Here is a 17223-nt window from a genome sequence, read left to right as displayed (position 1 = left end):
AAAAATAGAACTTTACATGTTTTCATTCGATTATGACAAGAAAATTTAGAAATGTGACACGAAGTATATGAACTTTGATCAATCATACAAAATATATACTCATTACGAAGCGTAAATAAATTCTTCATTAACATATATATTAAGTTAAGTGATCTCAAGCTAGACTTATTTAGCATAGAATATCAAAGCTTTAATTAACACCGTGTTAAGCAAAGGTATATAGGTGTATAAATAGTAAATCTTAGTAACCATAAAGTGATTATTAAATATAGTGTGTAACAATTCTTTTAAAATCAAAAGAGAAATTGTCACAAATTGTCCCTGTGGTTTGCTCGATTCGCATTTTAGTCCCTGTGCTTTTTTTTATCATTAGGTGTCCCTGTACTTTTCATTTTCATTGTCAAACGTCCCTAACCCTAACGTCTGTTAATTTTCCTCCGTCAAGCCCCTCACATGCAATGCACATGATGGTACATTGGTCTTTTTCCACCACATTCCTCTAAATCTATCTATATGCTTTTGACTCTGTTGTACTGTATATATTTAAAACCACCACCACCACACACAATCAGACATATATGTGTGATATGTTTAACCACACATATGTAGAAATTTATCTACATGTAATATCTATATCTCAAGATCCACAACTCAAAAATCACACCATTAGATCTAAAACATCAAAATTTTACAAAAACACAATTGAATTCCTATAAAGAACATATCGAAATCAACCATTAAAAAACATTAAGAAAATCAATCAAAAATCAAGATTCATGTCATGGGGATGTAGGAATAGGGGAGAATTTTTCACCATTGAAGCTGCAAAACATAAGAAATGCCACCACCATTGAGTCACCGAAGCCAACCACTATGCCACCACCGCTGTTCGAACTTCTATGTTCAACCACCACCGCCGTTGTTCAACCATAGAATCACCCCTTTTAATAATTAACAATCACAACCACCAGTCTCTCAGGCTATTCTCTCCTCACCCTTATCCACCAGGGCTGTCGTGCGCCGTCATATCTTCACTGTATTCCAGCGGGCTTCTCAATTTCACGGGAAATTCTTTGTTTCGTAAGGAGGTCTAAATAAATTTATCTATAACTTTTATATTGAAAATTTATATATATATATATATATTCTGTTATATATCATGAAGAGTACAACTTGGGGATATAAAGAATTAAAGACGGTGTAGATGTAAAAGCATGGCTGCCCGTTTTTCTTTTTCTACATTCATATTGGTGTAAAAATGATATATGGTGGTGAAAGAATTAAGTGTGATTGGATACATAAAACAATGAAAGAAAACAGGTTGTGATTTGTAAATAATCTTTTGGGGTAAAAGAAACTTAGGGTATATATATGTCTATCGAAACGTCCCTGTGGCTGTATATTTAGTTGGGCTAGACAATTATACCCTCACACAATGGAGCTTTTTTGACGGATATTAGTTGCGGGGACGTCTGGCAATAAAAATGAAAAGTACAGGGACACCTAATGATAAAAAAAAAAAAAAAAAAAGCACAAGGACGAAAATGCGAATCGAGCAAACCACAGGAACGATTTGTGATAATTTCTCAAATCAAAATTATAGTTGCGTAAACACCTGGATCATCATACTCTCCCTAGCCATTTTGTCTCAACTAGATGGAACAAGATTGCCCCCCGAAAGGTCAACATCCATGTGTGGAGATTGCTCAAAGATAGGTTACCTACTCGCTTTAACTTGTGGTTTCGTGGTATTAACCATATATCTATCATTTGTCCTTTTTGCTTCATAGGGGTTTAGAACACACATCACACTTTTACTACGTGTAATATTGCTAAAGTAACTTGGACCGCGATATCAAAATGGCTTGACATTATTCTGCCATTCCACCTTCCCCCTCTTGAGATTTTGGAAGCAATTGATCGGCTCCACCTAAATTCTTCTAAAAGGGCTGTCATTGTAATCGTTGTTTTTGCTACCTGGTGGCAGTTGTGGAAGTTTAGAAATGAGATTGTATTTCAATCTTATAAAAAGAGGGCGAACCCACTAACGGATATGATCATCAGTGCATCTTATCATTGGTACAAACAGAGACAGAAGAAGAAAATCCTATCCTGAGACAAGTGGATCAAAAATCCATTATTGGTGGTCTAATGAGTTTTTGTTATTTCGATTGTTGATTTTTAGATTGTTTGTGTAATTGTACTTTCGAACAACTAGTACCTTACTAAGTTGTCCTTATATTTATATTAATATATAATTTTCTGCCGTTCAAAATAAAAATCAAAATTATAGTTCTAAAGTATATGTATGTAGGTTACTGGGTAAATTTTTAATAGTCATACTTAACAAACATGTAGATAGATTAAGTAGATTATAAGTCTAACACTTACACTTTCACCTACAAATGAAAAGTAAAAAGTGATATAAATAAAACAAAACTGCAGAACGAGAGAATCGAACTAACAATCTCAACTACAAGTACCCTTAAATTTTAAAAGCTAACAGGCTGATCTAAACCATCATATGTTAAATGATTTCAAAATAGTGTATATAAATCGAACTTTAGGGGGGGCCAGGACCAAAGTCACCCACGTGCATTTCTGCCAAACGTCATTGCTAAAACTTTGTCAAAAAACAGTTGTGATACACGTAAAAGTGTTTATTTGAAGGGCTGAATTTGTTGTATACAACTATACACATTAGTTTTGTTAGGCTTTTTGGAGTAAGGTATTTTTTTTTAATTTTTTTTGCTATAAGAAGCCCTATAAAACCCAAAGAAGCTATGCACATTGCCCCAAGGGGCTTTATGATTAAAAAAAACCCTCCAGGCACGTATTCCAAGGCGTTTTAAAAAAGAGACGTTGTCAAAAGTAGCAGATTCCAAACAGCTATATCTATGTTTTTTGATGTTTTTTTTTTCACTTTAACCCCTCTTATTTCCTATATATACACATATTTAATATTTCACAACCATATTTTCACAACTATCTATCTATTTATCTTTCTTACAAATTTTTATACAATTTATACACAATTATTCACCTTACCTTTCATCTATGGATCCCAATGATATTTCTTCCCCATCTTCATCATCGTCATCTTCTTTTAATTCTATAGGCTCCGACGAATATGATGATGCCGTCGAAAGTGCGGTAGTTTTAGCCATTAACTTAGTTAGACGTGTTGTGGCCGAAAATGAAGATGAAAAACCACTACCAAGGGGATTTCATCGTAGGGTTGTTATTGATAGGCGACGGGAGGAGGCCGAACGAAATGACTATCTAGGTGTAATAACAATTTGATGTTCAATATAGACATATAGTCCCTTTCTATCTGATGATTATCAAGATGTTCATGTGGATTATTATGCGTTATGATTTCTTATCAAGATGTTCATGTCGGTTTCAATTTGTAACATGTTGCAGTGGCCGTTGAATCAGTTACAAGTTTGTTGTATCTTGGTCATGATACAACAACTTTGATTTGCACCTAGTCATGATATAGCAGCTACAACAGCTTGGCTTATTGGTGTCCAACATTGTCATATCTTTGTACATTGAGCTTGGAATATGTCGATAGCATTGACTTTATATTGTGTCATATCTTAAATGCATGTGTTTCTCCTATATGTCATGTTGATTTGGAGTGTAATTGAACTTCAAAGTTTGTGTTTTCAAAGACTATTCGGCATACTTACACACGTATATACAGTTTGTCTACAATGGGATTAAAATCACAAACTTTTTGGTTGATTAAAATTTTGATGATTCTTTTTTACAAACGTAAAAACTCAAGGGTAAAAAATTGTAAAAAACAAAATTTTATTAAACAAAACATAAAACAAAAAATAAAAAAAAATACAGGTTTGACCCACAAGAAGGGCTTCCTTTGAGAAGCTTTGCTCCAAAATAAAATGAGAGGAAGCCCATTGATAAGTGGATTGCCACTTGTCAAGAGATGCCCTCATGAGGAGCTTCCTTATAAAACCTTGCTCAACATACATAGCGTGGTATATAGTTGTGGCTTGTGGGGTTGGGGAAGGTGGTAACATACCCTATATTTTAACCATGCCCTTTTAGTTTTGATTCGGCGAAACATTTATTAATGTATCAAACTACAAAATATAAATTATGAGTTTATTGAAGGAACACAAATTCAACAATTTTTTAAAAAATAATCTTTTTCTGTTTGGATACAGCACTTCACGTTCTCATAACCGCCCGTGATGGGATCGGATGTCTACGTATCAGTGTTTTTGTTGTAAAATAGGACCAAAACCGGCCCAAATGTTAGATGGAGTCAAGCAACTTCTTTGAGCTCTTAAAAATACATAGCCCACAATTTTTGCATAGTGGACTTAAGTTTTGTGATAATAATGGCTGATACTATACAAATTTATTAAAAAAAAAAAAAAATCAAGTAGCTATTGCTAAAAATAATATAGGGGATGAGTGGACGATTCACGTGGTCACATAATTAAACAACCGTTTAGAAAAAGCCCCAACCTCGTTGAGAAGTGAACCCCGTTTATTTTTTCTCATAAGATATGATAACAACATTCAAATCTTGTGAGTATGGTGAAATCGAAGAGACTCTATTAGCCTCCAACGGTCTTATGGTCAAAAATACGTATATAATATTGGGCCGTTTATTCACTGACGTTCTTAACTTCTTATGATTCTAAAATCATTCAATAATTAATTTCTATATATTTCTACTAAAAATTCTGGTTTTGTTAGGTGTAGACTACAACCACCGACCATAACCAACTGGAACTAGCACCACCACAGTGGTAGGTCCACGGTGCACCACCATCGCCTAACGGCAGCAAGACCACCAAATGTTGACACTAACACAAGGCAAAAACCAACAGCAATTGTGGTCCTTCACAATAGCAGATACCCAATTTTTTCACTTTGTTTACTTTACTTTGTATGTTTATAAATTAGACTCTTGAAATTGAATCTCATTTACGATACTGTTTAAAGTTGTCTTGTCATTTTTGACATTAAACATTATAAAACTACTTTTTAATCCAGTTATATCCATTAAAATTAAAGATAAAATGAAATTTAACAAAAATCATTAAAATCCATTCATTTCGCCTTACAAAATGTGAACTCATTCACCTTGCATGTTCATTATGTATTTCGGGCCAAATCTCCAACGGGCACGACGGATAAAAAAAAACACCCTTCGCCGTAGCTGTTGGAAACAACCTTATACCAAATTTAGTTTTTGAGTAAATTCCCATGATCTTATCGAATAATCTTTTATACAACCTTGTTATAACAAACAGAAAAGGAAATGATAGAGTACGAAAATGTGGTTTGGAGCCTTTTTAAATAGAGTCAAAAGTAAAAAGTGGAAAGGTGCGAAATAGTTTAGATAGCATCAAAAGTGAGTATTATATATTTTTTTAAATTTAGAATTTGAGATTATGACGATTTTACCCACCAAAAAAGTTCGAGACACTGTGGTTTTTGAACCTTTGTCGGTAAAACTTTTTGTGGGTAACGTGTATAAAACTTAACAATTTGAATTTTAAATGCGGGAAAAATTAGTTTGAAAACGTATTATAATTAAGATCTTGAATATTATCTAAGTTAAATGAATCATATTTAATAATATATGGTTAAAAAAAATATTTTACAGATCACCTATGAATGTAAAATAATCACTTTGAAGATACAACGAAACCGAGAAATGTAGAATGGGACAATGGGGATATATGGGTATTTAAATGGTCAACGAAATCGGCAGCAGTGCACATGTAATCGGTGTGGACACATCATATGTCTTTTGTGGCTTAACCCATGTGATCCATTTTCCCTTCATTCATGGTATTAAATTGGAGTAACTTCAATAAGACTTTCGTAAATTGAATTTTTACATGTAACAAAAACCAAAAAGAAAAAGAAAAATCATGATAAGCTAGAGATTTCTTTTTCCACCAATGATTGGTTTCAACTTCAAAAAATAAATATAATAATAACAAAAATGATAACTAGAGATGATCAACTATTATCATGTGAGCTTTAAACTCTTGTTTCGTTTAAAATGAATATATAAATTCCTTTCATAAAAAAAAAAAAAGTTAATTGTAGAAAAATATTGTTTTTCTCTTGTCTCATTTTTCATAGATTTTTTGCATCATCTTGGTAATAGGTTCTATTAATATATCACTGTATATCTTCAATAGAACACAGTTCACACCTCAAAATTCATGGGTTAAACGACACACATCTATCATTTTAAATATTAGTTATTCATTAACTTTGGGTTATCATATTCAATTTCAAATTAAATTGCAAATGGGTGAGAATTATAAACTTACTTACCCGTGTAAATACACGCTGCACCTTAAATATAATCATTGTGTAAATAGAATTCAACATTCATATGTAATTAACATTGTATAGTAAAAAAAAAGGATAAAATAGATGTATGATTGAATTGGATTAAATATTAGGTATTCGGTAGAAGGACTAAATTGTAATCAAAGTTAATATAATCCATATCAATGAATTAGCTAGGGTTGTTTCTTTTAATAGAGACTAAAATAACATTATGATTTGCTTTTTGCTTATAAAATATTAATCTTATATTTCGTCTGCTTCATAATTCTTATTTATTTATTACTTTTGTAAAACGATTTATGGTGAATTGTCATCCCATTAAATCCAATTGGCATGTCCTGTACTTGATATATTATTTTATCAGAATATAGAGCAATGTATAGTTAGTTATAACTTATAACTAAAACATGCTAATCAATTAATCATAGTTTAAACCATGTTATAACCAGGTTAAACTAGTTCATAATGCATGTATTTGTTTGTCATAAGTTAGACATACCATTATTGGAAAAATATTTAAAAGAAAAGTCAATCACGAAGCAACATTAACGAAACGAGTAATTCTAAAGCATGATTAGCTTAATGAAAAATGTCAGAAACAGCAAGCGTGTGAACAAATACCCGATCCTAGGAAGCCACATGACCATTAATTCTATAGCCTGTCTAATGAGCCGGTCTACATATTACCTACACCAAGACATACCTCCCACACTAAACATTATTATTATTATCTAATAACGATATTTAAGTTAGAAGTAATGATAGGGAATGATCCTAATAAGTAACACAGTAACACTTTTAATGATATAATAATGAAGAATAAACGGGTATGTTTGACCAAATTAGCGTGCAGCTAAAATACGTGCTACGGAATTTCTTATGGGCTAGCTAGTATCACGGTTCCTAAAGTTTTCGAAATGGTTTGTGTTCGTGGTTTAGAGCAAGTGGTATGAGGCATTCCATGGATGGGGGGTTTTCCGTCATGTGGCGGCACATAAGCAAACAAGGCATTCTAAGGCATTCTCCAAAAATGTGTGGGGTGAGTCAACTTTGCCCCTATGGGCATCTTCCGCCATGTGTCAGTGCTCCTATGGAGTTATAGAGGATAAAAAGAAAAAGAAAAAAAAACAAAAATATAAACAATAATTAGAAAAGTAGCCGTTTGGCATTGGAAAGGGGAAAAAGTCCAATTTTGGTCTACGGTTTTGCCCAACCGTCCACACCCATTTTTTAGTCCGGAACGCCTACCGGGGGCAATGTAGCAGGCGTTTTGGAGGCGTTCCGGCCCTAAAACGCCTAGAGAACCCCTCATATCACATAGTCTTAGTGTAAATACCCAGACATGTGATTTTTGAATTTAGGAATGATTTATTCATCTATGTTTGATGTATGTGTTCTTAACACAAATTACTTGTAATATTTACCAACATAAATGGACAATGTTAATTAGTTTGTTTCTAGATATTGTACAGTTAAATAAACTTCCCCGCATGTTTTCTGGCTTGTTTATGCGTTATCCAATTGGATTATGGGCGTGGAAATGTAATGAGAGTTTTCGTATTGTATTCCGTGAATTTAGGTTGGGCCTTTTGGCATTTCAGGCGAATTTGGGTTCGGATTCAGTTTGCACTTTGCAGATTTGGTTTGATTTAAGTAAATGTGTTTTGGTTTTGATTTCAGGGTATTTACCAACACGAGTCATGTTACGAGTCTAAAGTAAAGCGAGTCATCCTATTGAGTCGTCTTGTTTTGACCCGACTCGTACGAGTTTGACAACTATGATTGCCATAAGCCCACAAGTATAATAACCCTACAAGCAAAAACATTGCCTACAGTTAATATACAGGTCCTTCCCTCCTTCTAGAGAAAAAAGTCATTAAGACAATGAGACGTATATAATCCTACTTTTAAGTTAAAACTAGACATGTGCAAGTACCATAAAATATTGGTAACAATGATATCCTTGGTCTCACAAATTTACACATCGAATCGAATATCAATTATGAAGCTTTGTTAAATCATCTAAACCGACCAAAAAAATACTAGTTTGATACGGCCAATTCCAAACTTAATAGTTGACAATGTATATATATATATATATATATTTTTCTAACAAACAAAGCTTAGTACTTTAGTAGTTAATTCTTTTTCAAATTAGTGATTAAATGCTGATTCCTAACTTTAAAACCTAGAAGAGGAAACATTAAAACGCAGGTTATGTAACTTTTAATGATTTTTAAATTCCTTTCGTGTTTGTACATTTTTGAATAGTAATCTAGTTGGTTAACAATTTAGCCCATTCAAGTGTCATATAATCCTTTTCCTCTTTTTAAAGAAGTCTTATACTAAAAGATTGGGAACTAAACTAAAAATACCCAACATTAACAAACATATAGATTAATTCAACCGATTTATACACACGACGTGATGATGCATAAGCCAGTGGCGGCTCTGGGAATTCAAACACTCCGGCCGAACCAAGAAAAAAATGTCGCTAACTTTTACAGAATTCAAGTATATAAACAAATTTTTTTATTAATGATAACTAGTATTATAACAAAAAAATTATATATGCATAATGAGATGATAAGTTTAGAATTACATACCATAGTAATTATTTATTTACTTATAACACATTTTTTAGCATATTATACATTATATATATATTATTTAAAAAAAATCGAAAATTTATGCCTTTATAAATTTATGCTCAGGCCGGAAATCGGGTTTGAACACCCTCTAGGCTCCCCTAACATAAGCCATCTAATAATTCAAAATTTTCCTCTTAACCTTGCCATTTTAATTATTTTCGATCCAAGGTCATCTATGTCATACAAATACCTAATTACAGGGGCGGTGTAAAAGGTGGGCAAAGTGGACGACAGGTCGAGGTCCGGTTTTTTAGGGGGCCCGATTTTTTATTTTTTATTGTTATATATATATAATTAATACTTATATGCGGATTATAAAGGAAAATAAGAAGGGATTGTCACTTGTCTGCTTCTTCGAAGTCTAAGCGATGCTGTCAAAGTTTACACAATTTCAATTTGTCAACTATCCTCACCTTTCATTTATTTTATAGGTGATGATTTTTTATAATTCTTTCTATTGTTTTGTGTAGATAAAAACTAATTGCAAACTCCATCCATGTTTTTCTTTCTTGTTTATTATTTGTAGTATATTAATTCATTAGTATGATTTTGTATTTTTTTTTTTTAGTTTCTGTAAGAATAACTTTTTTGTTATGTTTATTGATATAACATTTAGCTCATATAATGTAAACTTCCTATCTTGATATATATATATATATATATATATAAATATATATTTATTATATATATATAATTTGTTGCGTTTAGCCGATAAGTCCTTTTTTTTCGCTCGACTAAGACCCATAAATCTTTAAAAGACGGCCCTGCCTAATTAATAACTTTATTTTCTTTGATTGCTAAACAGGATCCTCTATGATGGGACTGGTTATTTTTTGGTTTGAACATGTGAGGGTTAGGTACTAAACGAACAAGTTTTATTAGGACTTGATGCACTAATCTTTACTTTGTAATATTGATGGAACTATTATCTAATACTTTTAATATCTAATCTAATACTTCTAATATTATCTTATAAAACATTTTGTCTTTTTTTAAAATCTCAATTAAGGATTTGATATACCTAATATACCACTCTTTTATATTAACTAATTTAAACATTTCTACCTAATATACCTATAATACCCTTAAATCACAACCATTCATTTTCTATTCTCTCCTCAAATCTCAACCACTTATTTTTTTTTCCTCCATAAATCATTTTATTACTTTAATTTATTCAAAATCTTATATCTCAAAAACCGTATATCGATAAATTATAAAAATTGTATGAGTGTTCTTAAAATTTCATGCTTTTTCATTAGAGATGTCACTCGATATACTTTCGACGAATTTTTAAATTCAAGGGCAGAGCCCGTACTGTTAAGGCATTTGACTATCATACTTCAAAACTTGACCTATCACCCCTACCATTTCACCGCCACAATGCGTAGACACTATAGACGTCCATACAAAATTCATGTTTGTTAAATTTGACAGAATCATGACATAAGTTAAAATAGTATCGACGATAATATATCTTCTATCAGTTCAGTAGTATGAGTAACGAGTAAGATACATTTTTCTCTTTTTTTTTGGAACCTTTTGGAACAGAAGGGTTAGAAAGTGATGGGGAAGGAGTCAAAAGAGATTGTTACATTATGCAAAGATATTGCAAACTATCAAAATTCAAAACCACTAAAGTGTTTTTTGAAAAAGTACACACAGTTTGCCTCATACTTGAAAACATAGTTGTCGTTGGTATATTGTATCGTGTATTGTATTAGTTTGGTTTACATATATGTTAAAAAAATAATAGTTACGTATTAGTATGCTACTTTTATGTTGTTTAATATGTCCAATACGATTGTTTTCGTATTTGTATTTGTATTTGAATTGTCAAACATGTTTCTAAGATATCGGTAGGACGCATAAGTGATAAACGTTCGACCCGCATAGTAGCCGGACCCAGTAGACAGGTATTTCTTCTTTTCAGATTCTCGGCAGACAGGTATGATTTTCTAAACATTTCTCATTTTCCGTCTTGCACTCATTTGTGGCCGGAGGTCCCTATGGAAACAGTCTCTCTACCTTTGTGTAGAGGTAAGACTATCTACAGCTTACCTCCCCATACCCCGCGCAAGAATTGGGTCTTGTTGTTGTTGTTTTAAAAAAAATAACAGTTACTGGTGGAGACTGTTTATTACCACTAAAGTTGTATATTACTATATTGTATAAATATGTTAAAAATTAAACAGTTACTGGCGGTGACATTCTCTATAACGAGAATTTATTCGTCACGGTCGGTACTGTGTTTTTTTTTATAAAAAAAATAATATTTTTATTTGTCAGATTACAATGGATTTGTATTTTTGGTTCTTCGGATTTCATATTTAAACTTATATATTATGTTCTTATTTACATCCAACAAGTGTAGTATTGTGATTAAAGCTTCTTCGGCTAAAAATTTTAAAATTAACATGGTCTCTATTTTTGATCCACTAGGGGACATATATATATATATATATATATGAGAACAATCAAATAAGAACAATTTTAAAATAAGAACGGTGAAAACACTTAAAAAACATCATTTTGATGCATTAAAAGTCCATAAAACTAACATAGTGCTTAACTAATTATCATTATTTAAGTGTTTAACAACACGTTGATCCGTCAAAATCGAAAAAATCACATTTTTTGGTGGATGCATTATTTTGAAGAATATACATCCAAGATGGATTAACAAAACAAAAGACATGATTTTCTTGATTTTGGCAGGCTAATGTATTGTTATACACTTAAATAATGATAATTAGTTATGCATTATGTTAGTTTTATGAACTTTTAATGCATCAAAATGATGTTTTTTAAGTGTTCTCACCGTTCTTATTTTAAAACTGTTCTCACTGGAGTGTTACCCTATATATATATATATATATATACATATAGGGTAACACTCCAGTGAGAACAGTTTTAAAATAAGAACGGTGAGAACACCTTAAAAATATCATTTTGATGCATTAAAAGTCCACAAAACTAACATATTGTATAACTACTTATCATTATTTAAGTGTTTAACAACACATTCATCCGTCAAAATCGAAATAATCATGTTTTTTGTTTTGTGCATCCATCTTGGATGCATATTCATCAAAATGATGCATCCAACAAAAAACGTGATTTTTTCGATTTTGATGAATCAATGTGTTGTTAAACGCTTAAATAATGATAAGTAGTTATGCAATATGTTAGTTTTGTGGACTTTTAATGCATCAAAATGATGTTTTTAAGGTGTTCTCACCGTTCTTATTTTAAAACTGTTCTCATTATATATATATATATATATATATGGAAAAAGAAATATAAGGTTGTTCGGCACCTAAGCTTAGGTGTGAACCTCTCACATACTAATATTTTACTATTTATTGTTTAATGAATAAATGCATGAGCTCCCATGATTTTTATGGATTAAAAAAAAATATGTGAGTATTCCACACCTAAGCTTAGATACCCGACAGCCTTATATTACCATCCCCATATAGGACATATTTGTTCATTGTTTTACCATATCAAATAAGATGTTTTGATATTAAATCAGTACTCTTAAACATTTAATTTATACTGACAACATAAATATAGGCTCGGACCGTTATTATGATAATGTGACTAGAATTACCACATCCCTATCATATAAAGTTGTACAATACTTGCAACGCGTACAATATTGAGATTAACCATACTAAATTAGAAAAATTGGTTACACCCTTACTACTATAATTGTTGATATATTTCAAACACCATGGTGAACTACATCCAACAAATTTATGTTTTGTAAATAGGCCAATTAACGTTATCCTTAACTATTATATTGAAATAAAACTAAAAAAAAATATAAAGTTTTAATTCATAAACTTTGTATTTGGTGTTGGAGGGGTTGTGGCCTAACATATGGCTCCGTCACATCATAGTGATCATACAAGGGACGTTATAAACTAAATTTGCAAATTTTTAAGAACTCATAGGTGTGAGTTTTTGTAAGTGAAAAACAAAAAGAAGTCGTATTATGCACCATCACATTCAATTTAGGTCCCTCTAGGCCATCACATGGATGTTTTCTTTCAATAAATATATAAGCATTGAGTAGTATAGAGTATGGTTTTAGTGAAAATTATTTTTTGGTGGTTCGTGATATAAATATATACTTTAAATATCAATAAATAAGGATTTCAGCTATACCTTTTTCTCCAATGAATTTACTTCCACAACCTAAAATATACGAGTATAAAGAAGAAAAGAAAGTTAGCACTATAACCTATGTTGCTATGATTTTCAAATACATGATTATTAAATGAACCGTAAAGGCTTTTTACATTTAGGAAAAACTACTCATGACCGAAAAGTAAGTTAATTATAGCCAAATATAACGAGCATGGTACCCGCGTAATGCGACGACGATGACATTAGTTACGATGTGGTGGCGTCGACGGATGGTAATGGCATTGGCGTCAAGTGGTGTAGAAATTGATACAAAGATATTTGAAATTAGGGATGGTGAATATATCTTTTAAAAGATTATGGAATAATTGTATAAGTTAATTAATTAAGAGTAAAATGGTAATTTCGCATGTCTCAAAATTGTAAACTTTTTAACATAGAAGTATAATTTTTATATAGTATTATAGAAGTATAGATAAAGAAATAAATATAAGGTTCCGAATGGTGAAATAAGTTGATCCGTCGTTGGCTCGTTGCTTGTGGCTCCACATTACAAAACTGACGTTATAGGCAACATTTCGTTGTTTTGAGACATCGGTTTTCTTTGTCGGTTAATTGACGACGTAACAACGAGCTCGAGGGTCACGTCTTTATATCAAGGTGTAAAACTCTCCCGAGTCAACCAAATTTCCAAAATAAACTCATGACTCCCCACCTCGCCGAGTCGAGTCCGACTCACGAGTTTTCCAACTTAGATGCGGACAAGATGATAATGAAGCGTGATCTTATCAACAACGTTTAATTTTCAAGTTTGAATTATTATGTTAATATTTTTAAACAGTTATGTTTAAATTTGAAGTTTGGATTATATTTTTAAAGTTTTATTACATATAATTTCAAGAATACTCATGTTTTTATATAAAATTTCAATCCGAGTTCTCCCCAAGTCGAGTCTGATTCTCCAAAAACTCATAGCTCTTCCTTCGTCGAGTCGAGTCCGAGCCATGAGTTCCTTTTTATACGTTAAATCGTCTTAGCATTCAAAATAATATCTATTTTAATAGGACAAAACTAGTCCTAAAAAGAAGACTAAAGTAAAATTATCTTTTCGATTAGATTGCATGAATCGAGGAAGAAAATGGGAAATAATTGTAGAAAAATAATAGAATAAAACCCCTCATACCCAACACCCCTCGTGCCTTTCTTCATCATCTTGTTTCTTCAAACATAATCTCTTGTTTCCTCTTCCCAATATATATATCCTCCAACACCCAATACACTTAATTTCCCACTCCATTATTCTTTCTTCTCTCCTGACCCAAAAAAATGGCTAAAAATATTCACATTTTATTCACATTCACCCTCATTTCCACCACTGTTTTGGCTGCTCGTACTCCAACTCCAACCCCATTAGATGGTATGTATTTTAACTCCCATATACTTACATTAAGTTTTATTTTGTCATGCCTCATTTTGTGCTTATTTTGTTAAATTTATGTTTGTATTTTTACTCGGTAGAGATATGACTGTCTATATTTGACGGCTTTTGATGGGATTGGGTATTTTATGTTAAATCTATTTTTTCATAAGCTCTAATTTACTATGTTTATGTTATAAAGCTTACTTTTTATTTTGCCTGACTTTACTTTTGGAACTAATAAACTATTTTTGTTTGATTTATAGTATGTTTATTATTAGTTTGTGTAACCCGGTACTAATTAGATCAGGATTAATCTTTGCTAAACTTAAAAAAAAAAAAAAAATAGTGTCTGAAAATAACAGTTTTTTATTGTAATATTTTTTCAGGAATGTTACCAAATGGAAACTTTGAAGAAGCACCAAAACCAACAGACATAAAAAACACTGTCTTACTTCACAAGACCGCTTTACCCAAATGGGAAATAAGCGGTTTAGTGGAGTACATTCACGGCGGGCCACAGCCCGGCGGAATGTACTTCCCAGTTGCTCACGGCGTTCACGCCGTGAGACTAGGAAACGAAGCAACGATTTCCCAAACTATATCCGTAAAACCCGGATCTTTATATGCTGTGACCTTTGGTGCTTCTAGAACTTGTGCACAAGAAGAAGTTTTAAGAGTGTCCGTACCACCACAATCTGGTGATTTGCCTTTGCAGACTTTGTATAGTAGTGATGGTGGTGATGTTTATGCTTATGGGTTTAAAGCGAATTCGGCTAGTGTCAAGTTAACTTTTCATAACCCGGGTGTTCAAGAAGACCCGAAATGTGGCCCGCTTATTGATGCTGTTGCGATTAAGGAGCTTCTTCCCCCTAGACCTACTCGCTGTAAGTAAAACACACGAAATACCCTGTATCTATCGTTTTTAGCGACTTCAAATTGAACTCCCAATGAGCTTTAGCTCAATTCTCAATTGGTACAGGGGAAATGAAGAGATGAATTTGAGACTACTCATCTAAAGTTCAAATCTGATCCAAATCCAAGATGGGTTTTAACACATTGGGCTCTAGGGCTTTGGCTACCCACCGCTGTCGTCTGTCATAAACTGGCGTATGGCGTGCCTTACGCCATATGCTGGTTTATGAAAAAGTTTGTTAGAATGTTAAAAAAAAAAGTTTGTAATAACTTGGAAGGCCTTGTGATCTTTTGTTGTAGAGAAGAAAAATTGTTTTCATTTATAGATCAGAAAGAAGGGTGTTAGATATGGATTTAAAGAAACTAATAGATGTTTTTTTTGTGGCAGTAAATCTGGTGAAAAATGGAGATTTTGAGGAAGGGCCACACAGGTTATTCAATTCATCAAACGGTGTATTGCTACCTCCACGACAAGAAGACGTTACATCTCCACTTCCTGGATGGATAATCGAGTCCTTGAAAGCAGTTAAGTTCATTGACAAAAAGCATTTCAATGTTCCGCAAGGAGTTGCCGCCATAGAGCTAGTTGCTGGAAGAGAAAGCGCGATGGCACAAATCCTTAGAACAGTCCCAAACAAGTTATACAACCTGACATTCGTGATTGGGGATGCTAAGAATGGGTGCCATGGCGATATGATGGTTGAAGCGTTTGCTGCAAAAGATACTCTAAAAGCACCATTCAAGTCGGAAGGTAAAGGGAAATGGAAAACGGTTAGTATGAAGTTTAAGGCGATAGCCACAAGAACTAGAGTGACGTTTTATAGTTCGTATTACCACACTCGGGCTGATGATTTCGGCTCTCTTTGTGGCCCTGTGATTGATGACGTTAGGGTTTTCTATGCTCGAGCTTAGAGGAAACATGAGTTAAAACTCCAAGTTTTAATATAATTTCTGTGTACTAGTTTGATCGTTTGTAGATTAAACCCATGGATGATTTATTAATATTGGGCGACAAATGATCTTTTGGTTGATATGATGAATATTGTTAAAGAACGTGTCTTATTTCACGTCTGAAATTAGATATTATTAGGCACGAGCCGATAGAAAATCGCTTTATATCACCCGTACCCATTAGAAAGTGCATCATTTCGTGTGTTATTTTGTTCGGGTCTATTGTGTTATTCAGGTCTGGTTATGATTAATTGTGATGTGTTATAAATTTCCAAGATAAATTCTAAGGGATCAATCAAGATCACCGATCAGTTTACATATCGCTAACCTACTAACCTAACATGTTTTTGCCTTTGGGTATGATGCATGGAAAAACAAATTAAGATATAACTTTTTCTGTATAGAACAAAATTACATCAATTTTCATCGATTTGAAGTCAAATATTGTGATTGGAATAACACCATAAATTACTTCGATAGACATAATAAATTAATAACACACAACTTTAGAGAGATTGTTGGCCCGTACGAATCATTATGGGTTGTTACTGGTCCCTGGTCCTAAAAAAATTTCGAGTCATTGCCATGAAATATTATTTTCGAAATTGATGGTCCAACTTATTTTCTGTTGGTTTCTACTGTTTTGATTTGCTTTTATGGTTAGTCCAAAAACAAGACGGGTAGTTTGACTCCGTTAAATATGTCACGTCCATTGCACGTGAGGGAACTTTTACCCAACTTATATGTTATTTTCGTAGATAGTCCTTGTGGTTT

The 17223-nt window shown here is 32.5% G+C and overlaps 1 protein-coding gene across 1 annotated transcript; it reads left to right on the top strand.

The window, feature by feature from the left end:
* Positions 1 to 14437: 14437 nt before the first annotated feature.
* Positions 14438 to 16531, top strand: LOC122581681. The gene is made up of 3 exons (XM_043753932.1): positions 14438 to 14583; positions 14973 to 15470; positions 15887 to 16531. The coding sequence occupies exons 1-3, from the start codon at positions 14493 to 14495 to the stop codon at positions 16408 to 16410; spliced, it is 1113 nt and encodes a 370-aa protein (XP_043609867.1). The 5' UTR covers positions 14438 to 14492; the 3' UTR covers positions 16411 to 16531.
* The last annotated feature ends 692 nt before the right edge of the window (positions 16532 to 17223 follow it).

The sequence above is a fragment of the Erigeron canadensis genome, chromosome 9 (assembly GCF_010389155.1).
Source record: "Erigeron canadensis isolate Cc75 chromosome 9, C_canadensis_v1, whole genome shotgun sequence".
NCBI lineage: Eukaryota > Viridiplantae > Streptophyta > Magnoliopsida > Asterales > Asteraceae > Erigeron > Erigeron canadensis.
Note: the sequence above shows the minus strand (reverse complement) of the source record. Positions and strands in the feature narration are given on the sequence as shown.